We start from the raw sequence: 27,358 nt of genomic DNA, 5'->3' as shown, positions 1-27,358 counted from the left end.
GAAACAAAAAGACACACAGCACAAACGCACACACGGCAGATGCGTGTGGCTCGCTCTCTCTCGAACTGTCGCATCCTGCTGCACTTATCCCTCTCCTTGGCTGATTAGCCCGACTGGGGGCCGGGCGTGCAGTTTGATATTTAAGAGAGGAGAGCTACCCAGAGGAATGACGCTAAGCCATATGAAGAACAAGCGGTCTGTCACGTTATTAAACCAATGAGGTCAGAGTAAACCGGTCAAGGAAAACCTCATTTGATTGGTTACTAGAAGCAGGTAGACCCGCCTTCCCCCTCGTGCTTGCCAGTGAGAAGTTTGTGCCAAAAGTGTGAGTGCAACAAAGGGAAGACGAAACAGTGTATATCGGATTACTTCTGGAAAATATTTATGCCACAGACACAAGTCATTTACATGTTTGCAGTAGTTAATTTTACACATACAGACTGATTCTACGTGGTCAATCCGATTTTCTGTTCATGACACCCTTTCTTTGCTTGCATATCGCTGATTGCAGGTTTGCAATGTTTTTGGCCATGTTTAGGCGCATAAATAGTGCCAAAAGTGTAAGTGCAAAAAAAAAAAAAAAAAAAAAAAACGAAATCAGAAAAATACACACCAAATTTACTTTGTGTTAATTCATTACAACACATGAATTACACTTATGCAAAGCGTTAAAGTATTGCTAATACTTTTTTCTTACGCTTGCAACTTGATTTATACCTTTACGAAATGTTCTGTGCACATGCAATTTGTTTTTACGCTTGCAATTTGAGTTGACACTTTCACAAACCTTAGTCTGTGCATGCAAATCATTTAGGCACTATTTTACCTTCATAGACACAAACTGACCTTGAGCGCGCGAGAAACACTATCACATTTGACCCAGACGGCTTTCCATAGCGTCTACACGCCTTTAAGTGCATGCACACCAATCGAAATGCAAGAAATATGTGTTTTGACCCAAGTGTCTGCCATCTTTGTGTCCCATGCATGCATCGCTCTTTCAAAGCGCCTGAGTGTGTCTGATCAGAGATGCATGCATTTGACGTGTACAGAGCAGGACAGCACAAATGCATGTCATCATCGGGGTTGCACTCGCGCAGCACAACACAAAGAGCGAGCTGTCATCAACAGTGCACTTGTAATCAAGGTTAAGACACAGCGTCCGCGTACGGCTCGTAGACTCTGAGCAAAGATGATGTGAATTACAGAATGGATTTCCGCATGATAAACGAGCAGCAAGTGGAGGATATCACCATCGACTTCTTCTACAAGCCGCACACAATCACATTACTCACGTGCACCGTGCTCAGTCTGATGTACTTTGCATTCACGCGGTGAGTACAGTGACGCAACAATGAGAATGTGCGACATTGGAATTGAAACAAAGAGTTGCAATGACACCGTGTTATTATAACAACAAATGACCCTTTTGGGGAAAATATCAATGAATGTGTTTACTGCTTTAGTGCATTGTCATTACGCCCTGCTGTAAAGACCAGCTGAAACCAGCCTATGCTGGTCTACCAGCCAGACCAGCTGAAAATTGCCCAAACTCCCTACAAACATCGCAGCTGACCAGACTGGGCGACCAGCCAAACCGCTTAGCCTAAAGCAGGGCTATGGGTGTCCAAAATGGTCATACACTTTTTAAAGACCCCATGAAATCAAAATGGATTTTAGTTTTGTGGCATTTTGTTATTGTCTGTTAGCTTTGAGGGTCATCTAATGTTTGTTTACTCTTAAAAGTTGTCAAAAGAAACTTTTAAACTTTTATCAGGTATGCATGCAAAATATTTGTAATGTTTTTTACCCCCGGCAAAACGAATCAAAATATTGATGACATCATCTTGCACTCACGGGCGTATACATATTTTTGTCCAATCAGTTGCTCTCTAGAATAAGAAAATGCCCCTCCCCCTCTTAGCGCATACCTCTGAATTGCAGTACAGTGCAACAGTGCCCGCCCACTTTTTCAACTGGAAGTATTTTTCCCATTCATTTTTTTTTCCATAGGGATTTCATTAAATGCTTATTAAAAGAGTTGAAAGCCATGAACCAAACCAGCCACCTACGAGGTGAATCACAACATTATAAACTTTGATTTGATGCTAAAAGTATTTGAAAATCAAGCAAAAAGACATGGGTGCAAGCAGGAAATTACTTTTTGAATGGGCCTCAATAAAAATGGATGGGCCAAATTGTTTTGAATCAAATTGCCCTTAACAACAGAGAGGCGGCGCATTCAAACCGTTCTTTCACACTTTCAGAAATCAGAATTTATGCATTTTTTAAACTATTTTATAAATATATTTGAAGTCATACAATAATCTCTAATATTCTTGGTGGGCTTGGGTCTAATTTGGGTGGGCCCAGGCCCACTCTGGCCCATCCTTGGCTACGCCACTGGGTGCAAGACTGTGTACTTGTGCTGTGTACCATTCAAAGTCAAATGTGTAATTTTCCAACTTGATATCGTCGATTTAAGACCATTAAGGCATTGCCAGATGCTCAAAAGATGATGCATAAGGAAGCAAAACCAAGTAGGTTTAGCTGCAGCCTGGAAATCTCCAAATGGGGCAGAATCTCCAAAAGAGGGCGGGGTAACTCCAGAAAGGGGCAGAGGTACTCCAGAAGGGTGTTGGGCCAACTCTAAAAGAGGGTGACTCTTCCATACACAGTTAGGGTTAGGGAAAGGGTTAGGTTAGGGGCTCTCTATATCTTTGCTGAAGGTTTGGAGCTCCCGCCCCTTTTTGGAGCCTGGTCTGTAGCTTTATCCTCTGCAAAACGCCAATGCTCCCATTAGCTTAGCAGGTATTTGAATGTCAACAGAGACATTTCCTAGCAACCAAATGTATAAATTTGCTTATAAATGTTGCAGTGCTTGCATTTGTCCTACAGTTGTACAAGAATCATAAGAGAGTACAATTCACTGTGTTTTGAACACCTGTCTCTGCAAACAGTTGCTAGAGATGTCTTATCATCTTGTAATGTAGGAACTTTGTCTCATTGGTGGATAAAAGTCTATGTTTATCATTAACTCTGAACATTTTCCTGAGTTCAGACATTTTACGACGTCATGCACATGCATCTCGGCAAAATCAGAGTTGAGGATTCCGCACGAGTTTCCAAGTTGGATGTCTGACTTTCAAATGGCATTCCATTGCGCTTCTAGTAGGAAGTTGAAAATTCCGACTTTCCGAGTTGAGTGGAACACAGCATCAACAGCTTTTATTGAGGGAATCTCTTGCATTTATTCTTTGACATGTAATTTATCATGTCAGACTGCATGCATTTACTGGTTCAGGCGTCAATCCTCATGCTGCCTAAAGAGGAACAATATGATTAGCCGGTTGTGATGAGTGCTGGTGTAGCTGTGTGTGTCTGACATCATGTTTCCAATACAGAGATGATTTGAACCCTGATAATAACCTCTGGGTGGGACTGATCCTGGTCATCTCCTTCTTCCTGGTCATCAGTGTCCTCGCCTTCCCCAATGGTAAGAGTTTTTTAAAGGGATAGTTCACCCAAAATGAAAGTTCTGTCATCATTTACTCAACCTTGTGTCAGTCCAGTCCAGGGTGACCTCTTTCTTCTGTGGAACACAAAAGGAGATATATCTCTTTAACCTGTTTATCTCTTTTCAGGTCCGTTCACGAGACCTCATCCAGCAATATGGCGTATCGTGTTCGGTGAGCGGGACGCGATCAGTTTTGTTCTCTTACATCTGTTTTTGATGTCTGGCTGGGTGAATCGTACCACATGTGTCAAGAACATTTCACCCCATCATCAAAAGAAAAAAATAACATAATATTTTGCTTAAAGGAAATTAAGCCAATTGGATTGTGCAGTTATGCATTGTGACATTATTTTCATGACCTGAGCGCAGTTTTCCCCCAAATTCTCATAACTGTAATGGGGAAAAAATGAATTTGTTATGTAAATGTTAAAGTAGTTATTAATCATGGTATTGTTGTTGTATTGCCTTGAATCTGTGCTGATTTATCTTTTTTTTTTTTTTTGTCCATGCAAAACATCTTAATTGTCCTAAAAATAGGCTTAATTTTCTATATGCAGAATATATTGTGATTTTTTTGGGTGAAGGTACCATGCACATGCTTTTTGTGAGATTCTACCTGCTATGTTTTCTGCTTGGCGAAATGCTTCACATTTTCAGTTGGTTGCTCTACTGAAACGTTGATAGCACTTTATTTTACAGAACTGTTCTACATTTACGTACTATATAATTATAACAACTACAGTAATTACCAGGTACTAACCCTATCCTTAACCCATATGTAACGGGTAAGGGATGGGCAAGGAGGAGGTGGGAACTGGCAGAACAGTCAACGTAAACTTTAATGACATAAACTTAACTTCAAACAAACATAAACACACACACAGCGGCCATGTGTGTGTCTCTCTCTCTCTCGAACTGGGGTCTCTGGCTCCCTTTATCTCCCTCTCCCACTGATTAGTTGACTCAGCGCCCACCCTCCTCTCCTTGTCACACTCATCCCCTGCCCGATTCAGGCCTGGGTGCCATCCGGACTGGCCTACTCCCCCCCCCCCCCATCTCTGGAGGGGAGACACTGCCGTTCTGCCAGCCGATGGTCCTCCTGGGAACCTGTAGAGAGATGAGGGGAGGGAGAGGTGTGAGGGAAAGGGCGAGCGGGAGAGACACAGATAGAGAGGAGAGAGAGAGAAAAACATACTCGCTGGTCCCCGGACACACCGTCACCTGGTCCTCAGCTACTCCTCTGCCATCTGGCGGACAACAACCGCTCCTCCCCAGGCGGACGGCAGTGAGTCCATTAAACCCTGGCAGATGGAACAGCTCCTCCCCTTCCTGGCGGACGGCAGTGATTCCTCCGACTCCCAGCGGCCGGCAGCGACTCATCCGTTCCCCGGCGGCCGGCAGCGACTCCTCCATTCCCCGGCGGACGGCAGCTGTGAGGACTCCACGACAGCACATCCCTCCTCCTTCCCAGGTTTCGGCACCAGTGTAATGGGTAAGGGATGGGCAAGGTCAACGTAAACTTTAATATCATAAACTCAACTTAAAACAACATAAAACAAGCATAAACACACACACACACAGTGGCCGCGTGTGTCTCGCTCTCTCTCTTGAACTGGCATCTCTGGCTTCCCTTTATCTCCCTCTCCCGCTGATTAGTTTATCTCAGCGCCGGCCGTGTACCCTCACGGCGCTGCCACTCCTTCCACCTCGTCACACCATATTAAGTACATGTAGTTACCTAATATTACTCAGTACTTTTTTGGGTAAGAACACTGAAAGTACACGTACTGTAAAATAAAGTGCAACCAAAATGTTTGTTTGCCATTTTCAAATTTGAAAGGGCCATAATGTTTATAAAGATCTTGCAAGTTTAATGATAATCATAGACTGTCTGTCATTTTTTTAACATTTATAAATTCAACCACAGATTGTGCAGATGTCACTGTTTATCTTCTTGTCTGTGCTCGTATCTAATGGGTTTGTTGGTTTAGTAGGTTAAAGTGATTCTCCATCTTCCTCTTTCTGTGAAATGCATGTTCTTGTGTGGCAGGACTGAGCGTGCTGTACTTCCTCTTCCTTGTCTTCATCATCTTCCTGAACTGGGAGCAGGTGAAGTCACTCATGTACTGGCTTGATCCAAATCTGCGTTACGCCAAAAGAGAAGCTGATATCATGGTCAGTGACGGGAGAGATCTGACCTGGTTTCATTAATAAATAATTCTAGGGATACGTTTGCCCATAAATGAAAATTCTGTAATTATTTCTCACCCTATATATATATATATATAATTATGCTATATTTATTTAAAATATAATATTATTCTTTAATGTGTGCATATACTGTATATATATACAGAACTGTGCAAAAGTTTTAGGCACTTGTGAAAAATGTTGCATAGTGAGGATGTCTTCAAAAATAGCCATAAATAGTTTTCATTTATCACTTAATGTCATACAAAGTCCAGTAAACATAAAAAAGCTAAATCAATATTCGGTGTGACCACCTTTGCCTTTAAAACAGCCCCAATTCTCCTAGATACACCTGGACACAGTTTTTCTTGGTTGTTGGCAGATAGGATGTTCCAAACTTCTTGGAGATTTTACCACAGTTCTTCTATCTATTTAATCTGTCTCAATTGCTTCTGTCTCTTTATGTAATCTCAGACTGACTCTATGTTCAGTGGGGACCATGATATCTGTTGCAGGGCTCCCTGTTCTATCTATTTAGGCTGTCTCAATTGCTTCTGTCTCTTTATGTAATCTCAGACTGACTCTATGTTCAGTGGGGGCCATGACATCTGTTGCAGGGCTCCCTGTTCTTCTATCTATTTCGGCTGTCTCAATTGCTTCTGTCTCTTTATGTAATCTCAGACTGACTCTATGTTCAGTGGGGGCAATGCCATCTGTTGCAGGGCTCCCTGTTCTTCTATCTATTTAGGCTGTCTCAATTGCTTCTGTCTCTTTATGTAATCTCAGACTGACTCTATGTTCAGTGGGGGCAATGCCATCTGTTGCAGGGCTCCCTGTTCTTCTATCTATTTAATCTGTCTCAATTGCTTCTGTCTCTTTATGTAATCTCAGACTGACTCTATGTTCAGTGGGGGCTCTGTGAGGGACATGCTATCTGTTGCAGGGCTCCCTGTTCTTCTATTATATTCTATTTACAAAAGTAATGTTTGGGAGTCTAAAATGTATATTTCCTATTGACACACTAAAGCTGAAGATTTACATAACTATCTTAAGATAAATATTTTTGTGAAACATCTTAAGTGCCTAAGATTTTTGCACAGTTCTGTATATATATATTTGGCTAAATTTGGTTAATATACAGTACTGTGCAAAAGTTTTAGGCACTTAAGATGTTTCACAAAAGCATTTGACTTAAGATGGTTATTTATATCTTCAGCTTTAGTGTGTCAATAGGAAATATGAATGTTAGACTCCCAAACATTACTTTTGCAAATAGAAAACATTAGAATAGAAGAACAGGGAGCCCTGCAGCAGATGTCATGGTCCCCACAGAACATCGTGTCAGTCTGAGATTACATAAAGAGACAGAAGCAATTGAGACAGCCTAAATAGATAGAAGAACTGTGGTGAATTCTCCAAGAAGCTTGGAACATCCTATCTGCCAACAACCAAGAAAAACTGTATCCAGGTGTATCTAGGAGAATTGGGGCTGTTTTAAAGGCAAAGGTGGTCACACCAAATATTGATTTAGCTTTGTTATATTTACTGGACTTTGTATGACATTAAGTGATAAATGAAAACTATTTATGTCATTATTTTTGAAGACATCCTCACTATGCAACATTTTTCACAAGTGCCTAAAACTTTTGCACAGTACTGTATATAATTTTATTTTTAAAATATAACTTGTTTTGTAAACTCACTCTCACTCACGTGTGAACAGATGCTGTTTTTCTTTTCTTTTTTTCTTTTTTTTTTTTTTTTTAAGCGAAAACAGTAAATTTGAGGTTACTGGTCGGGTCGGGTAACACGGTCTCGGGTTTGGGCTTCAACTTAATGCTCATGCATATGTGAATATTTGAATATATGTTAATTTTTAATTTTGGATATTTAATATATTAGCAAATTTAAGAAAATGTTAAAGTTGAGAACTTAAAAAAATGAGAACTACAAACAGGGCTGGTACTAGGGTGCGATCTTTGGGGGGTAATTGTCTCTTCAGAAGTTTCTTGGGGGGTTTCTAGAAAATCTAATGGACCCACCCAGGCCCCCCCATATATCCGGCTATGACTACAAAACAGCTAATAATGTTACTAACGGCGATCTGGTGTTGTGATGTGTGACAGGAGTATGCAGTGAACTGTCACGTGATCACGTGGGAGCGAATCCTCAGCCACTTTGACATCTTCGCCTTCAGTCATTTCTGGGGTTGGGGAATGAAAGCTCTACTCATCCGCAGCTACGGCCTCTGCTGGACCATCAGCATCACGTGGGAGCTCACGGAGGTATGACTGTAACCTGGCACAAAACTAACCTAACCTAACTTAAGACTGGATTGTACTACACGGCTACTTTTCTCTTTGCAGTTGTTCTTCATGCATCTTCTTCCTAATTTCGCCGAGTGTTGGTGGGATCAAGTGATCCTGGATATTTTATTATGCAACGGCGGGGGAATTTGGCTGGGAATGACCGTCTGCAGATTCCTTGAGATGCGAACGTATCACTGGGCCAGTATCAAGTAAGAACAGAACTGAGCAGTGCTATCAAACTGGATTTTGAGACAGTATTGCAGCAGTGGTGTTTACAGTGAACAATCGCTTGTGTTTCTTCTTCAGAGCTATTCACAGCACCACGGGGAAGATCAAACGTGCCGCTTTGCAGTTCACTCCTGCCAGCTGGACATACGTGCGCTGGTTCGATCCAAAGTCTTCTTTCCAGAGAGTCACTGGAGTCTATCTGTTCATGATCATCTGGCAGGTTAGTCTAACAGATTGACTTCGAAGTAGAGCTGCACAGTATATTGGTAGTGCCAGCAATATGTTCAATTTCTAAATCTGACCTGCTCTAATCTGATTGGCTGGCTTTGCACAATTTCCACTCTTACCAGTCTGCTTGGAAATAAAGGATTGTTAGCAAGGTACTGAGTTGAAACAGCAAGCTATTTTAAAGGACTAATCAGATAGGGCTGGTCAATATATAGAAACGTCACAATATATTTCACATTCCTTCCCTGAGCATCAAGAAGACATTGTTAGAAAAACGCTGTTAGGCTCTTTTGCTCCAGCTCTGAAACCTCATCGGGTAATAAAGTAATATAAACACATATACAGGAGCACATAAGGAATGCATCTTGTAGCACGAATGTACACTGGCAGCCAAAAGTTTGGAATAAAGTACAGATTTTGCTGTTTCGGAAGGAAATTGGTACTTTAATTCATCAAAGTGGCATTCAACTGATCACTGAGTATAGTCAGGACATTACTGATGTAAAAAACAGCACCATCACTATTTGAAAAAAGTCATTTTTGATAAAATCTAGACAGCCGCCATCACTCCAACACCTTATCCTTGAGTAATCATGCTAAATTGATCATTTGGTACTAGAAAATCACTTGCCGTTATATCAAACACAGTTGAAAGATATTTGGTTCGTTAAATGAAGCTTAACATTGTCTTTGAGTTTGTTTTTGAGTTGCCACAGTATGCAATAGACTGGCATGTCTTAAGGTCAATATTAGGTCAAAAATGGCAAAAAAGAAACAGCTTGGGGGGTCTGGGTAGCTCAGCGAGTATTGACACTGACTATCACCCCTGGAGTTGCAAGTTTGAATCCAGGGCGTGCTGAGTGACTCCAGCCAGGTCTCCTAAGCAACCAAATTGGCCCGGTTGCTAGGGAGGGTAGAGTCACATGGGGTAACCTCCTCGTGGTCGTGATTAGTGGTTCTCGCTCTCAAAGGGGCGTGTGGTAAGTTGTGCGTGGATCGTGGAGAGTAGCATGAGCCTCCACATGCTGTGAGTCTCCGCGGTGTCATGCACAACGAGTCACGTGATAAGATGCACGGATTGACGGTCTCAGAAGCGGAGGCAACTGAGACTTGTCCTCCGCCACCCAGATTGAGGTGAGTAACCGCGCCACCATGAGGACCTACTAAGTAGTGGGAATTGGGCATTCCAAATTGGGAGAAATTCCAGGAATTAGTTTGAACTGTTTCAAAGAATCAATTCAACACTGTTGATTCAATAATTTGTCTGTGCCACCACTCAAAAATGTTCACAAAAGTCTCTGTGTGCTATTTTATATGTGTATAAATGGCACACAGAGACTTTTTATAGATATATAAAATACATTTATAATAATTATGTTAAATGTAGTATTTATATAATAAAATATTTATTATAAATTGATGCAGCGAGATCCATCAGATGGAAATGACTTCAATAAATCAGATGATTTGTAGAAGGAATAACAACTTTAATTTGTACAAATTAATAAATGAATAAAAACTAAATAATGAATACTGAGAATAAATGTGATAATACAGAAAATAAATGTTTGATTATAAATGTTAAGTAGGTATATCCTAAGGATATACCCAAGGAATAAGTCCTGGAATAAACCTTACAACACAAAGTCTTGTCTTTGTCTAATGAACTAAGTAAGTAAATGGAAAAAAGATAAAGTACAGAATGAGTCGAGATGAGGCCTCAAAGTTGGAGATCAGATGCGAAGAGCCAGAGCGCTGAGGTGATAGTGTGACACCAAAAGATTCGTTAAGGTCTTTATAACCTCTTGAGATTGTGCCAGAAAGCACTTCCTTTTTAGGCACAGACAGTTCTGCACAAGGTTAAGTTGTAATTCAAGGTGTCAAGTCATATTGTTGTGACCTATTGAAGTGCGAAAACTGCGGTTGAATGGAAAAGGTAATCTACAGATACACTCATACAAATATCTTTGCAAAGAACTCATAGATTTCCTGATCTCAGCAAGATATGAACATAGATGTAATAGACATATCCTGTGTTTATAGACATCATGTGTACATTACTTGGAACAATAATAAAACCATAAACTAGGCTCTCTTGCTCCAGCTCTGAAACCTCATCGGGTAATAAAGTAATATAAACACGTATACAGGAGCACATAAGGAATGCATCTTGTAGCACGAATGTACACTGGCAGCCAAAAGTTTGGAATAAAGTACAGATTTGGCTATTTTGGAAGGAAACTGGTACTTTAGTTCACCAAAGTGGCATTCAGCTGATCACAAAGTATAGTCAGGACATTACTGATGTAAAAAACAGCACCATCACTATTTGAAAAAAGTCATTTGTGATCAAATCTAGACAGCAGTCATCACTCCAACACCTTATCCTTGAGTAATCATGCTAAATTGACCATTTGGTAATAGAAAATTACTTGCCGTTATATCAAACTCTGCTGAAAGCTATTTGGTTCGTTAAATGAAGCTTAACATTGTCTTTGAGTTTGTTTTTGAGTTGTCAACAGTATGCAATAGACTGGCATGTCTTAAGGTCAATATTAGGTCAAAAATGGCAAAAAGAAACAGCTTGGGCGGCCTGGGTAGCTCAGCGAATATTGACGCTGACTATCACCCCTGGAGTCGCGAGTTCGAATCCAGGGTGTGCTGAGTGACTCCAGCCAGGTCTCCTAAGCAACCGAATTGGCCCCGGTTGCTAGGGAGGGTAGAGTCACATGGGGTAACCTCCTTGTGGTCACTATAATGTGGTTCTCGCTCTCGGTGGGGCGCGTGGTGAGTTGTGCGTGGATGCTGTGGATAATAGCGTGAAGCCTCCATACGCGCTACGTCTCCGTGGTAACGCGCTCAACAAGCCACGTGATAAGATGTGCGGATTGACGGTCTCAGACGCGGAGGCAACTGAGATTTGTCCTCCGCCACCCGGATTGAGGCGAGTCACTACGCCACCACGAGGACTTAGAGTACATTGGGAATTGGGCATTCCAAATTGGCAAGAAAAGGGGAGAAAAAAGAAAGAAACCGCTTTCTCTAGAAACTCATCAGTCAATCATTGTTTTGAGGAATGAAGGCTATACAATGCTTGAGATTTCATACAAAGGTGTACACTACAGTCTTCAAAGATAAAGATCAACTGGCTCTAACAAGGACAGAAAGAGATGTGGAAGACCAGATGTACAACTAAACAAGAGGATAAGTACATCAGAGTCTCTAGTTTGAGAAATAGACGCCTCACATGTCCTCAGCTGACAGCTTCATTGAATTCTACCCGCTCAACACCAGTTTCATGTACAACAGTAAAGAGAAGACTCAGGGGTGCAGGCCTTATGGGAAGAATTGCAAAGAAAAAGCCACTTTTGAAAAGGTTCGAGTGGGCAAAGAAACACAGACATTGGACAACAGATAATTGGAAAAGAGTGTTATGGATCTTAACCCCATTGAGCTTTTGTGGGATCAGCTAGACTGTAAGGTGCGTGAGAAGTGCCCGACAAGACAGTCACATCTATGGCAAGTGCTACAGGAAGTGTGGGGTGAAATGTCACCTGAGTATCTGGACAAACTGACAGCTAGAATAACAAGGATCTGCAAAGCTGTCATTGCTGCACGTGGAGGATTTTATGATGACAACTCTTTGAAGTAGTTTTTTCTAATTATAATAGTAATTTATCACGTTATTAATGTCCTGACTGTACATTGTGATCAGCTGAATGACACTTCGGTGATTAAAAGTAACAATTTCTTTCCATAAGAGCAAAATCTGTACATTATTCCAAACTTTTGGCCACCAGTGTGTGTGATATATATATATATATATATATATATATATATATATATATATATATATATATATATATATACTGTATATCATAAAATGTTTTAGTAAAAACTTATGTAGGTAATTATGTACTTCTACTGTATGTATTATGAAAATGGTGTGTACAAATGAGAATTATTAAATGTAGTTCTTGTGTTTACTTAGTGGAAAACTATGTGGAAAACTAGATTTTGACTGTATTTATCCTCTTACATTAAACATTTTGATCTACTTTGCAACAATGGCTGTTTGGTTGAAATGATGGTTCCTCTTATTGTAAAAAAAACAACAACAAAAAACACCTACCTTTTTAAGTAATTTCAGAGTTCAGATATATTGAATATCGTCAAAAACATCTTACTGTTTTAGCTATATCGCCCACTTCTATCTGCCATACACGTGAGAATCATCTAGAGAGTATATGAAGAAGATGATGTCATTAGAAAGCAGACCAGAATCCCCCTCACCCCTGACTGGCTGCCATGGTGATGAAAGCGCTCTTCATGTGCTATTGTTCAAGCAGAGGGCTCCACTCCTCACTGCTCCCTATTCAGGGCCCTTTAAATACTATTTAAATGTCTTTGAAATAAGAGTTTGTAGGAGGGGAGATGCAGGGGTCTGTGAGCGGACACTCCATTACCACTTCACAAAGAAAATCATGCTAAATGCAAATGATAAAATGCATCTAACCATGATTGTGCAATGGTAGGAATAGGACAGCGAAGTAAGTAGACTTATCAACTTTTAATTGGAATGAGAAAAACATTTAGTAGATCTTTGTTTTTTGACGTTAAAGGCTGTGCGTCCAATCGAACTTCACTATATTTTGAGGTAAATTAATTTTGATGCATTTACAAAATTGACACTTCCTATTCAGCCTATGTCAGATTATGCCTATGTTGCATATGGTAGTATTAGTGCATTTCATTGTTTGATTTAAAGACAAATTTGTTATTTTTAATTGATAAACAATTTTAGTTCTCTGCTGGGTCACCACTTGATATCCAATGTAAACTCTAGGTCTCTCTCTCCTCTCTCTCTCTCTCTCTCTCTCTCTAGCTGACTGAGTTAAACACGTTCTTCCTGAAGCACATCTTTGTGTTCCCAGCATGCCATGCTCTCAGCTGGTGCAGGATTCTCTTTGTTGGAATCATCACAGCGCCCACTGTACGGTACGAGATGCATCAGATCAGTTTATTTAGATTGATTTATAATCTATATGAAACAATTTTGCATTTCTAAGTGAAAGTATAGGTGGGATTTGATTTTATCCATTTGGAATTTGGGGATTTGACCAAGAAAAGTGGGCATTACATACCACTTTGTTCTGTTTGGAGGGGAGGGGTTGAAAAATAAGAGGGCTTGGTGATGTCATACGGAAAGGAAAGATGTTTCGGAGGCAGAGCAAAACAAGCATTTTTTGTTTTCATCAGAATATCAATTTCTTGTTGACTTTTAATTATTCATTCAATTAGTCTGAACCAATCTAATCTTTCCCTCTGCTTTACAGACAGTATTATGCGTACCTCACGGATACACAGTGCAAGCGGGTCGGGACGCAATGCTGGGTGTTTGGGTGAGTCTATAATGGCAAATGTTGCATGCGCACAGTGCCACTCTGGCCTCAAGCCCACCTCCATGTCTCTACTATGTTCTGGTACATAGATATGGCTGGGTTATGTTGCTGTATGGTTGCTAGGGCGCTCTGGATGGTTGCTATGGCATGGCAGGTAGTTGCCAGGGTGATACCGAAAGACTTCACGCTAGCCCGTGTCAAAATAGCCAACCCCCATGTCTCTACGATGTTCTGTACCGGAGATATCCCTGGTCCGTTTTTAATACAAGTCTTTGGGGAACCAGTATATTCAATGTGGTGCCGATGTACCGATGCTTTTGACTTCTCTCACACATTGAGCGTTTTTGCATGTGTAACAGCGCAGTTTGAGGTCGGCTGCACGTTGGTGCAGTTGAAAGGTTTGCAGGCAGTAGATGAGCTGTGTAAATGCTGCTGTCCAAATGTTTAACCACAAACCCTCTGCACGCTCGGGCTCCACAGTATGCATTGTTGTGCATTGTTATTTCTCTTATTTGGTTAACTGGTATATAATGAGACAATGACCTACATTTTGTGCAGTTCAAAGTTGTCTCGTGTCAAACTCTTTCTAAGCATGTAGGTTAGATTTAATCGAGACTTCATCAAACATTTACATCAGAGGTGTCACAATCATTTTAGGTCATGCTGCTAATTCAACAATGGCACATTATGTAGGCCGAACATTTTTTTTTTTGTTAACATCAACTTTTTTCCCCTTTCTTACAGGGCAATTGCATTTTTGGAGGCGTTGGCCTGTATTAAATTTGGACAGGACTTGTTTTCCAAGACGCAGATCCTGTATGTGATTTCGTGGCTCCTTTGTTTGGTGAGTTCACACGCTGTTTCTTTACATAGAGCTGTTTGTGGCAGTAACCATTTACGGGTGTTTCTTTAAAAAAGTACGTTTTTAAAGTAATATCCTGCGAAACATTTTTCACACTCTCACTAGTTTATTTAATTTGTCTGCTAACAATGTCCAACAATGTGTGTTCATGCATCACAGGAGATTTACAATTGAAGTCAGAAGTTTACGTACACTTAGGTTGAAGTCATTAAAATAAAACAATAGTATGCAAATGTAAACACCATGGGACCACAGAGCCATCTTACCGTGGTGCCATGGTGTTTATACTTGCGTGGTACCTTCAGGTGTTTGGAAATTGCTCCCAAGGATGAACCAGACTTGTGGAGGTCCACACATTTTTTATTCTGAGGTCTTGGCTGATTTCTTTAGATTTTCCCATTATGTCAAGCAAAGAGACACTGAGTTTGAAGGTAGGCCTTAAAATACATCCACAGGTACACCTCCAATTCAGTACACCTCCTATCAGAAGCTAATTGGCTAATTGTCTAAAGTCTTGACATCATTTGCTAGAATTTTCCAAGCTGCTTAAAGACACAGTTAACTTAGTGTATGTGAACTTCTGACCCACTGGAATTGTGATATAGTCAATTAAAAGTGAATCAATCTGTCTGTAAACAATTGCTGGAAAAATTACTCATGTCATGCACAAAGATGATGTCCTAAACGACTTCTATTAAATAATATTAAATCTGTGGATGGGTTAAAAAATTTAGTTTTTTTTTGTTGTTGGATTTTTTCCCCTTTTTCTCCCAATTTGGAATGCCCAATTCCCGATGTGCTTTTAAGTCCTCAAGGTTGCTTAGTGATTCGCCTCAGTCCGGGTGGCCGAGGACGAATCCCAGTTGCTTCCGCGTCTGAGACCGTCAACCCGTGCATCTTATCACGTGGCTTGTTGAGCGCATTGCCACGGAGACTTCACGCCATCCACTGCGGCAACCATGCTCAACTCACCCACTGAGAACGAACCATATTATAGCGACCACGAGGAGGTTACCCCATGTGACTCTACCCTCCCTAGCAACCGGGCCAATTTGGTTGCTTAGGAAACTTGGCTGGAGTCACTCAGCACGCCCTGGATTCAAACTAGCGAACTAGCGATCTCCAGGGGTGGTAGCCAGCGTATTTTACCACTGAGCTACCCAGGCCCCAATAAAAAAATTTTTTTTAATGACTTCAACCTAAATGTATGTAAACTTCTGACTCAACTGTATGTGTGCTGATAGAACAAGTATCCATAGTCACATTTTTCTTTGCATGCCCTCAGAACACTTGATTAATTAATCAAAATAACAAAATATGCATTGACATGAGGATTAAAAGATGGATGGATATAGTCAGTGATGAAAGATTTAGATACAGTAAATCCCCACTTGATTGTTAAAAAAAAACTATGGGCAGAGGTGGGTAGAGTAGCCAAAATCTTTACTCAACTAAAAGTACAATTATTTAAAAAATATTATTGACGCTGACTACACACCTTGAGTCATGAGTTTGAATCCAGGGCGTGCTGAGTGACTCCAGTCAGGTCTCCTAAGCAACCAAATTGGCCCGGTTGCTAGGGAGGGTAGAGTCACATGGGGTAACCTCCTCATGGTCTCTATAATGTGGTTCTCGCTCTCGGTGGGGCGCATGGTGAGTTGTGCGTGGATGCTGCTGAGAATAGCGTGAAGCCTCCACACGCGCTACGTCTCCGCGGTAACGTGCTCAACAAGCCACGTGATAAGATGCGCGGATTGACGGTCTCAGACACGGAGGCAACTGAGATTCGTCTTCCACCACCCGGATTGAGGCGAGTCACTACTCCACCACGAGGACTTAGAGCGCATTGGGAATTGGGCATAACAAATTGGGGAGAAAAAAAAATTAATTACTCAAGTAGAATTAAAAGTAGTAATGTTAAAAATTACTCGAGTAAAAGTATCCAATTAAAAGAATACTCAAGTAGTGAGTAACTAGTTACTTCCACATAAAACATAATGGACGTTTACTCCCAATTATTCCTTTACATAATACACATTTAACATGTATTACATAATAATAATTATTATTATTAATAATGGAAATTGTCATCATACACCCTCATGTTGTTGCAAACCAGATGACTTTCTTTCTGGTACACAGTTAAGAAGATATCAGACAGAATGTTATCCTTTGTCACCATTTACTTTTACTGCATTATTTTTTCCCTCTATATTTTAAAAGGGAATGAGACTGTCAGTCCCTAAAATTCTGTCTAACATCTTTCGGGTTTCACAAAATACAGAAAGTCGGGTTTGGAACAACATGAGGGTGGGGAAATGATGACAGAAGAACATGAATTTATGGCTGAACTATCACTTTAAGGATGCTTGTCAGATTTGGATGACTCTGTCAATAAGAAGAGAAGTTTGGAAACCAGTTCTTAGTCATCATTATAGTGAAAAATGTGAACAATGTCCCACATTATATAATGCTGAATTAAGCGAAGCAAGATCATCCTTTAATTATTCCTACTGTCGCTGTTTCAAAAGTCCTGTTGCTTTTTAAAGTCCTGATTGTATTCTTAGTTCAGTGTAGTAACAGTGTTTTTAGTGTCCAAAGAACTTAGATTATTAGTTACGTACACTTACGGTAAACTGCAGCTTATCTCTGTGTTTTGAAGTGTGTTTCAGAGCTTGTTCTCTGATGTCCATAAGAAAAATGTGCCACATCTGTCAAATGCAGAAATGCATTGCACACGCAAATACACAGTTTGAGCAAAAGACATTTACACTTACGTTTACGATGTTTACATGGATTTATACAGTCAGCACTGATATATTGCAGCATTGATATAAAATGTATACTTATTAACCAAGGTCATAAGAGCCCATAGTTACAGAATCACCCTGAAAACGACCATGACGGATCGTAATCGCCAAAACTTACCACGCTGCAATTTTAATCTTGAAATATCTGCTTGTCTTGGTGTAAAATGAAGGCATTGCGTGACAAAAGGGTTTGTTTTGAGCACTTGCTGCTGCTGCAGTGATGGACTGGTCTCCAGTTCACTCCAATTATGCATTTATTAACACTTATTCAATTAAAACCAGTAATGTAATGATAGGAACGTCACTCATTGTAACGAAGTAAAAGTCTTTTTTTTTTTTTTTTTTACTCGAGTAAGAGTAAAAAGTACTCGCCATTAAATATACTCATAAAAGTACATTCTCTCCAAAAATGTACTCAAGTAAATGTAGCGCCTTATGACAATGGGCATACATATTTGCAGATAACTGATGAAAATGCAAAGCGATTGAACGGTGAAAAAACGATATATCGGTCTACCTCTTATGTATACATTAATGGTATACACTAGCATATAGATGACCACAAAGCTAACAGACACGATCTAAAATCCACAAAACTCACAAACTCTTAAAATATCTCATGGTCCTCTGACATTACACAGAAAGAGGAAACAGTTTTTGTTTTAGGTCAGGGTAGAATTTCCTCTAAACATTCTCTTCAGAAAGGGTTTTGTGTGGACACTGTAAAAGTTGCTGATGGTGGATTTGAGTCTTTGTCTCTCTCATCTCTGTAGGCTTTCATCACATTCCTCTGTCTCTATGTGATGGTCTGGTATGCTGAGAACTATGGACCCAGAGAGAAGGTGTGTTTGAAATGAAAATGGTCTGCACATATATAGTGCTTTTTTTTTAACCTTAGCGGTTCCAAAGTGCTTTACACTGTGACTCATTCACCCACTCACACACACACACACACACACACATACACACACACACACACACCAATGACGGCAGAGCTGCCATGCAAGGCACTAGCCTGCCATTGGGAGCAACTTGGGGTTCAGTGTCTTGCCCAAGGACACTTCAGCATGTGGAGTCATGTGGGCCGGGAATTGAATCACCAACCCTGCGATTAGTGGCCAACCCGCTCAACCACCTGAGCCACAGTCGCCCCCTAGTTCAACAAAACATGAAACTGTCATTATTTACTCACCCTCATGTCTTTCCAAACCTCTATGTTGTTGTTGTTTTTTCTGTGGAACATAAGAAAAATGTTGTTTTGATTTTCACAGAGCTTCTCGGAGTGCGAAGACAGTGTTTACGCTGAGATGGCAGCTGACAGTGTGTCTGAATGCAAAGGTAACGAATAATCATTTGTTTGTTTGGATTTTTGATGGTTACTGATGAGTGTTTATTTCTGGAGTATAGCCTGTAGGGTTATGACCTCTTGTGGTGAATTAGCAGAACATGCATGATTAACCAGTGTGCAAGCCCAGATATTGGTGATGTTGCTGCAGTATATAGTGTGTATACTGTGCACATTTTTGTAGGTCAGTTTGCATGCAAACAATTTATATACAATGCACAATAGATATACTATTACTGAACATCTGGTTCTGTTTGTGCATAAACTTTGCATACTATGCACAGTATACATGCTGCATAACTAGTAGTAATGTAGTATGCTATTTTGAACATCCAAGTATTCTTTTCATAGAGTATTGCATATTATGCACATGTGCTGCAAAGAAATTATGAGTTGTATGCTAGTATGCTATTTTGAACATCTGGGTATTATGTGGGTACAGAATAGTTGCATGCAATTCACAGTATTCATGTGCTGCAAAACTTTTTATACATCATCCAGCTGTCTATGCATACAGAAAATTCACATACTATGCACAATATACACAGTATCAACTACAGAAATGGCAGTATGCTCATTTTAACATCATCCGGGTGTTTTATGCATTCACATTATTTGCATACTATAGAAGAACTGTAGAAATAGATTGCATAGGATGATAGTATGCTATTTTGAACATCATCTGGTTCTATGAAAATGTGCATGCTATGCAAATATACATGCGGCATACTGCAGAACTGTCACTAGCATGGTAGAAAGCAATTCACATACTATGTGCAGTATACACACTATAAACTCCTATGGTATGCGTATTATGGTAGTATGCTATCTTTAAAATCATCCGGTTGTTTTATGCATTCAGAATATTTGCATACTACACACAGTCTAGTACAGTACAAACTGTAGAAATAGTATGCCTAGTATGGCAGTATGCTATTTTGAACTTCATCTGGCTTATAAAAATGTGCATATCTGAGTTTGGAATTGCATACTACCATACTAATCTTACTAGTTCTGCCATAGACAGATACCAAATTCAGCCCGTGCTATGCAAATGTACATGCTGCATACTGCAGAACTGTCACTAGCGATTTTGAACATCCAGGTATTCTTTGCATACAGAAAAACATCATATTTTGCGCAGTATACTTTGTATAAACTCCAGTGGTATGCATAAAATAGTAGTATGCTAATTTGAACATCATCCAGGTGTTGCATTCAGAATATTTGTGTAGTATACACAGACTACAGTATATAGTACATACTGTAGAAATAGAATAGTAGTATGCTAATTTGAACTTCATCTGGTTGTTGAAAATTTCAACAATGCATGCAGAAAATTTGCATGGAGTTTTGCGATCGTAGTGAGCATGATGGAATATAGCATGGCAGAATGTCACTTAAGAACTTTGGAGCTAAACCATTCAAAGCTTTGTAAGTAATTAACAGAATTTTAAAATGAATACAAAACTTAATAGGTAGCCAATGTAACGATGATAAAATAGGGCTGATATGATCATGTTTCTTGGTTCTAGTCAGCACTCTCGCTGCTGCATTTTGAACCAAATGAAGTTTATTTATTAAACCTGCAGGACATTCACTTAGTAATGCATTACAATAATCTAGTCTTGAGGTCATTAACGCATTAATTCGTTTTTCAGCATCAGCAACAGAGAGCATGTGTCAAATTGCTATCAAATATAATACCTACATTTTTTGCTGTAGAAGTTGATGTTACGGTACATCCATCGAGAGTCAGATTATATTTTAGCATCTTATTTTTTTAGATTTTTGTTCCAGTAATTAGTACCTCTGTTTTATCGGAATTGAGTAGAAGGAATTTTCTAGCCATCCAATCTTTGATATCATTTACACACTCTGTTAATTTGGAAATTGTGAAATTTCATTGGGTTTTGAAGAAATATAAAGTTGGATATTGTCTGCATAACAGTGAAAATGAATTCCACGATTCCTGATAATATCTCCCAGGGGAAGCATGTATAAGGAGAAAAGCAGAGGCCCTAAAACTGATCCCTGTGGCACGCCATACTTAACTTTAATTTGATCTGATAGTTCCTCATTTACACATACAAAGTGGTAGCGGTCTGCTAAATAGGACCTAAACCATGCTAATGCAAGTCCACTAATGCCAACATAATTCTCCAGCCTATTCAAGAGAATGTCATGATCTATCGTGTCAAAGGCAGCACTAAGATCTAAAAGCACTAGAAGTGAAATGCAGCCGCGATCAGATGATAAGAGCAAGTCATTATGCAACTCTGATTAGTGAAGTCTCTGTACTGTGATGGGGCCTAAAACCTGACTGAAATTCTTCATATATACCATTTCTCTGTATAAATGCACATAGTTAGGAAGACACTACCTGTTCTAGTATTTCCGACATAAATGGGAGATTTGAAATCGGTCTATAATTAGCCGATTCTCCTGAATCAAACTGTGATTTCTTGAAAAGCGGTTTGAAAACTGCCAGTTTAAAGTTTCTTGGGACATGCCCTAAGGATGAGGAGCTAATAATATTAAGAAGAGTAATAGTATGCTATTTTGAAAATATGATTTTGGGTTTTAGATAAACTGAACTTTCTGCATGAAATCAAGTGTAATAGCGGCAACATTTTATATTGATTTGTAATAGAGATTCTGTGCTGTCTTCATAGGGGAGTTTGAGATGTCTAGCACAACTTCACCTTCTAGAAGGAAAGGACAGGACTCTGGAAAAGTCAAACCCATCAACGGCATGGAGAAATAAGTCATTTACGGTGCCCTCCACAGGGTGAAAGAAGAGAGAACTTTTGCACATTTGAATTACTCCTGTCAATGGAGGGAACACCACATGACTGTTTACAGAAGGTGAGATGGTCTCAGGTTTGGTCCAGATATTTCAAACACCGAGCAGTCTGGAATACCGTCTGGAATACCATCAGATAATGAGCCCGTTTTCACTGTTAACAACTACACAGCCTGGTTAACACATTTAATCCTGACACAGTGCTGTATTATATTTGTGTTTTAGTAGCATGTGTGGCTCATGCGTGTTTGCTACTAACAGTACTGTGTTCAAAGTATTTTACGTCACAGTTTGTTTTTCAACCGTGTATTATATGCAACTGATTTCAAATTATGTCACTAATATCAAAATGTTTCTACAGGTGTTCTCAAGTGATGTCTGATCATGTTGTTTCAAGTCAACATGAAATGAAAATGAACTCTTGTTTACTTCCATATGATGCATGATATTCTAAATCAAAATAAAATGTTTGCCTTTAATCATTTACAAGAATTTACACAGCTCTCTGGAATACTCTGTTCTGATTGGTCAGTCGCACCATTCAGTGGTCTGACATGTCTTAATAATGAGCGAACATCTCGTATCACTCAAGTAGTCATGTAATAAGCAGGATAATGAGCAGTCAGATGGTCATTTTTTAAAAATAAACACCAACAGATATCCAGAGGTGGAATTCAGCTGTTTCTGGAGACTCTGCAGTCTCTTTCTTCTCACATAATAACATAATTTCCACTTGTTTATTTATTTGGCAAGTCGTCTTGTAATAAGCAGGATAATGAGTAGTCAGATTTTCATTTTCACAAAATAAACACCAACAGAAAACCAGACGCAAACCAGAGGTGGAATTCAGCTGTTTCTGGAGACTCTGCAGTCTCTTTCTTCTTGCAGAATAACATAATTTCAACTCGAATCAGTAAATCATTTCCATTTCAATATTTATTTGGTAAATATCCATGTAACAAGTGGTAAAATGTACAGTCAGACGGCCATTATCGCAAAATGTGTCAGCCAGTCTGTATTATTTTAGTTTGCAATAATGCCTGGCTGATTGTTCATTATCTGTTATGTAATAACTGAAATTGCACTGCACTGGTTAAACATCTACTATAATAGGGCTAAACATTTAGGATTTATTCGTTGCCTGCAAGCAGTTTCATTTTGTCCGAATACACGGCTACTTTTGAATGGTCGTCCAGTGCATTTTGCGCCCATAATGGCATAGTTACGGCACCTGACTAGTTCATACTAACCAGCTAAAACCTTATGCTTCGATTACGGAAGTGAAATGGGTTGTGAACGTCATTTGATGTTGACTTTAAACTACGGAGCCCCTTTGGGGACAGGGAGGGAATTTAAGTTTTGCATTCCCTCATAATTATTATGGGTTCCCTCGCAATAGCTTTCTCCATCTCTTACTAAAATTAGCCATAGAGTGCGTTAACATGCACGTTCTTACACCAATTATGTCAGATGGTTTCTCCTCACACTGTCAGCGCATGTAATACAATGAGTACCGGAATGAGACTTCAATTTACAGGTGATTGTACAATATTAAACTGTATGTAATGCTGAATATAATGTACAATATTCCTAAGAGTCCTTATATTTGGTAGTCCTAATATTGCCAAATGTAATGATTTCACCAGTAAATTTATACAATGGCAAACATTACTGGATAAGCTTGCACGTATTTTTGAAAAGAATAGTTTAGACAAATGTAATCAGTGACAATGCTATTTTAAAACCTACAGTATTAATTTAAAATACTTAAAATGTAAATATTCAGTGCCAGTGTACAAGTATCTAACATATGCATCTAATATAATTGCATTTTTCAGCTGTGCAGAATTATTAATATTCCTATTCTGGTGTCAGCATTGCCCTCTGCTAGGTGGATCATTGATGGATCATTTTACTCTTTAATGAACAGTACTTTCTGTTAAGTTTAACAATTAATGAAAGGAACTGTTTTGCATATGTCCTGAAATTAATAATAATAATTAAATTAAAATTTTTCATGATTCAGGCTTTGTTCAAAGTTTCATGTGTATAGAATAGTGAATTTAGTATTGTAAATCGAACCAAATCCTTACGCATTTTATCATTTCAGTTTTTTATTATATCATATTTGAATAAAATACAGGGGGAAAAAAAACCCAGTTTTTTTATTCGATTAATCGAAGAAATAATCGAAGATTAATCGTCGAAATAATCGAAGATTAATCGATTTTCAAAATAATCGTTAGTTGCAGCCCTAAATAGGGCTTGTTGTTTTACTACAGTAACCAAATTTCAACCATAATATTTATGGTAAAACCATGGAAAAACCAAAACTAGCCAAAAAACATGGTTGCTACAGTTTGAATTAAGTAACACAATGGTTAGTTTGTTACAAGTGCCACGGTTTTTAAAAACCATGGTTTCCAGCCAGAAAAAAATAAAATTCTTACAGAAATTATCCATGGTTTCACTAGAGTAAAATTGCAGTAACAATAACTGTAGTAACCTTTTTCCCCCCAAAAATTAACCATGGTGTTTTTTGTGGGGCAGAAGGATTGATTTTTATTACCATTGCTTTGGTTTTCCTATTATTAATATGGTTTTACTACAAAAGTCACGGTTAAAATATGGTTTCTGTTGTAACACCATGGGAAATTTGTGGTTACTATGGTTTTACCACAAATACCATTGTTTTACCATGGTTACTATAGTAAAACCATGGTTAATTTTTGTAGGGTATGGATAAAGCTGTTGCGAGGGAACATAAAACTATTTCAGAAAATAAATTCCCTCCCTTTCCTCTAAAGGGGCTCTGAATTGAACATTTATAAATAGAAAGGCCGATTGTTCCTGTGTATATTATCCAGACTGAAGCTGTTCATGACTTTAGTTGAATGTTACCAGGTTAAGCTGCTGTGGAAGGATTTGAATGAAAGTGAGGTATTGTCCTAGATTTCAGAGAAGCACATGATTCTGAGCTCTTTTTAGACTGGTAGTGGCTCCACTCATGTTGTACTTGAAACAGGATGTTTTAATGTGTGAGATTTTTATTTTTAGTGAATTCATAGTTTATGCCTCAAGTGATTATTCAACAGCTGCTGTCATTTTTACTGAACGGACTGGAGAGGGGATCAGTTCTGCATGTCTGTGAAAATATCATCTACGTGGCATCTTGCAAGAGAAGTTTTATCGATATCACCTCTGATGTGAGTTTGTGTGTGTAATGTTTGAAATGTTCCTGGTCTCACCACGCACCTTTAAACCAGTATTTAAGCCTTTTAGACAAAGATGTATCCGTTTAATACAGAACAAATGTGTGCCTGCATGCATGTTTCTTTTTTTTTTTTTTTTTTACGAACTAAACTGTTACGTTTATTGCTTTGATTTTGTGTGTGCATTTGTGTGATTTTTTTTTTTTTTTTTTTTTTTCAGTTCAATGGGGCCCAGAATTATTTGGACACTTAAGTCACTCTTAAAAATGTATGAATGTCTTTGTATGAATTCAGTGCAACAAGTGTAGTTCAGCACATTATCTATCAACATGTTCCACTAACGTTTAACAAACACAATACTTTTTATCTTCATTTCAATGCTGTATCTATAGTTTTATCATTTCAAACCTAACAAATGTCTTTTTGTGAAATGTTTAGATTAAAAGTGCGCTTGTGCCACTGTTCTTTAAAAATAAATGGAACTTGCTTTCATATTTTTTGTTATCTATTGCAATGACAGCCAGACATTTTAAAGTGTGCCTTAAGTGAATTTCTTTTTGTGGACACTGTATATGTGATACAGACTAATACAATTTAATTCTAGCAGTTAAGATGTACAAATAGCTACCACACCTGGATTCGCGAGTTCCAATCCAGGGCGTGCTGAGTGACTCCAGCCAGGTCTCCTAAGCAACCAAATTGGCCCGGCTGCTAGGGAAGGTAGAGTCACATGGGGTAACCTTCTCGTGGTCGCTATAATGTGGTTCTCGCTCTCAGTGGGGCGTGTGGTGAGTTGTGTGTGGATGCTGTGGAGAATAGCGTGAAGCCTCCACACGCGCTATGTCTGCGTGGTAACGCGCTCAACAAGCCACGTGATAAGATGCACGGATTGACGGTCTCAGACGCGGAGGCAACTGAGATTCGTCCTCCGCCACCCGGATTGAGGCCAGTCACTACGCCACCACGAGGACTTAGAGCGCATTGGGAATTGGGCATTCCAAATAAAAAAATAAAAATAAAAGATGTACAAATAGACGCTGAAATGAAATTTTTTGAGTCGCAGAGGCAAAATTATTTTGCCAATGTCTAGAATCTCAAAATATCGGCTGATTTATCGGTTGATTACTTGTGTTCACAATACAGTGTCCTGCAATTTCCAAGCATTCCGAGGATATGCTTTTCGTCAGGTCTGTATTAATGATGATCTGCTCACCTCATGTTGTGTTTTGGAAGTAATGCTACAAATCCATTGGACAAAACACTTTGTAAGAGATTATGTTTTTATGTTTTATGTGTTATTTGTGTGTGTGTTTCTCTGTACAGCTGCTGTTAAACATTACATGCCTGTCTCTATTCTGATTTGTACATTTCCCATAAATTGTAAAGTAATCAGTGTTTGTCTTTTCAGTAATTAATACTTTTAGTTTTCAATAAAGAATGGCACAATGTGACTGCAAAGAATTTCCATGCTTTTTGCCTTTGTTATAGCAAATCAAAAGCAAACGCTGCTTTCACTACATACTGAAAGCCAAAGTGTATGTGTGATGCAACAATCGCTGCCAATCAACCAAAACTAGTAGAATAGTAGGCAGTATGCAGTGTACACTGTGCAGTATTCAGTAAGTAGTAAGGTAGCATTCTGTTCCAAACATAGTCAAATTGAACACTGCCTACTATTTTTAAAAATAGTATGTGAAACTATGCGTCATTCAACGAAAAACATTTTGAAGGGTAGTTTGCTGCATTGCTTTCACATGATCTTACGACATTGCATCATCTTGGAAATAAAAATGGTTATTGTAACTAATTTTCAAATGAAGAATGCATGAAAATGTTGAATGTGATCAATGTTCCATTTCCAGTGTGACAAATGAACCAGAAGTAAAATCAGATTTTTAAAATCTGTTTTGACTCATTATTTGATCTGACTGACAAAAGTTATTTTTGAACTTAAATCAACTATTCAGAATGCTTTTATTAGCAGTATGACTCTCTAGTAAGTTGATGTCTTACACTCAAAATTATTTTAAAATGTTAAAAGTAGCATTTCAGTTTCATAATAGAATTCCATAAAATTGTATTAAGTAATGACTAGATACAAGAGTTATTAAAGGTCATATAACTTAACTTTTTACCAATGTAAAACAAGAATCACAAAATGTTTGATTGCACAGTATGAGAAAATCGTTTTGCCTGGCCTGTATTGGTGGATTGTGAACTTCTATAACCAACACTAACCAGTGGAATAAGGTTTCACACAGCTTACACAACGTATAAAAATAAACTTCAAAGACAGAAGCAGTGGGCCAAGTCATATTACACCCAAAATCGAAAGAGGAAAATGACAGTTCTGTGATGTTTAAGCAACCACCACCCCTTAGTTGCATTCTGTTATGAAAACATGGCCTCTTTTCATCATTTGTAATTTTGTGCAATGACAACAAAAACA

General features: G+C 38.9%; 2 protein-coding genes across 4 annotated transcripts in view; one reads left to right on the top strand and one right to left on the bottom strand.

The window, feature by feature from the left end:
- The window catches only part of LOC127453218 (E3 ubiquitin-protein ligase znrf2-like), a 425,349-nt gene that overhangs the window by 78,925 nt on the left and 319,066 nt on the right, over positions 1 to 27,358 (bottom strand). The gene's annotated exons all lie outside the window — the stretch shown is intronic.
- Positions 949 to 26,370, top strand: LOC127453148 (phosphatidylserine synthase 1-like). 3 transcript variants are annotated; one of them, XR_007899369.1, is made up of 14 exons: positions 949 to 1,334; positions 3,405 to 3,496; positions 3,645 to 3,689; positions 5,568 to 5,692; positions 7,834 to 7,992; positions 8,074 to 8,225; positions 8,323 to 8,464; positions 13,358 to 13,470; positions 13,809 to 13,874; positions 14,619 to 14,718; positions 18,320 to 18,388; positions 18,818 to 18,884; positions 21,567 to 21,759; positions 22,059 to 26,370. XR_007899369.1 is itself a non-coding variant. In XM_051719338.1 (13 exons), exons 1-13 carry the CDS (start codon positions 1,210 to 1,212, stop codon positions 21,656 to 21,658), a joined length of 1,347 nt encoding a protein of 448 aa, XP_051575298.1. In that variant the 5' UTR covers positions 949 to 1,209; the 3' UTR covers positions 21,659 to 26,370. The 3 variants fall into 3 exon arrangements, 1 of the variants encoding a protein (XP_051575298.1); XR_007899368.1 differs by having other exon boundaries at positions 21,567 to 22,364; positions 22,537 to 26,370; XM_051719338.1 differs by having other exon boundaries at positions 21,567 to 26,370.

The sequence above is a fragment of the Myxocyprinus asiaticus genome, chromosome 15 (genome assembly GCF_019703515.2).
Source record: "Myxocyprinus asiaticus isolate MX2 ecotype Aquarium Trade chromosome 15, UBuf_Myxa_2, whole genome shotgun sequence".
NCBI classification, from domain to species: domain Eukaryota; kingdom Metazoa; phylum Chordata; class Actinopteri; order Cypriniformes; family Catostomidae; genus Myxocyprinus; species Myxocyprinus asiaticus.
Note: the sequence above shows the minus strand (reverse complement) of the source record. Positions and strands in the feature narration are given on the sequence as shown.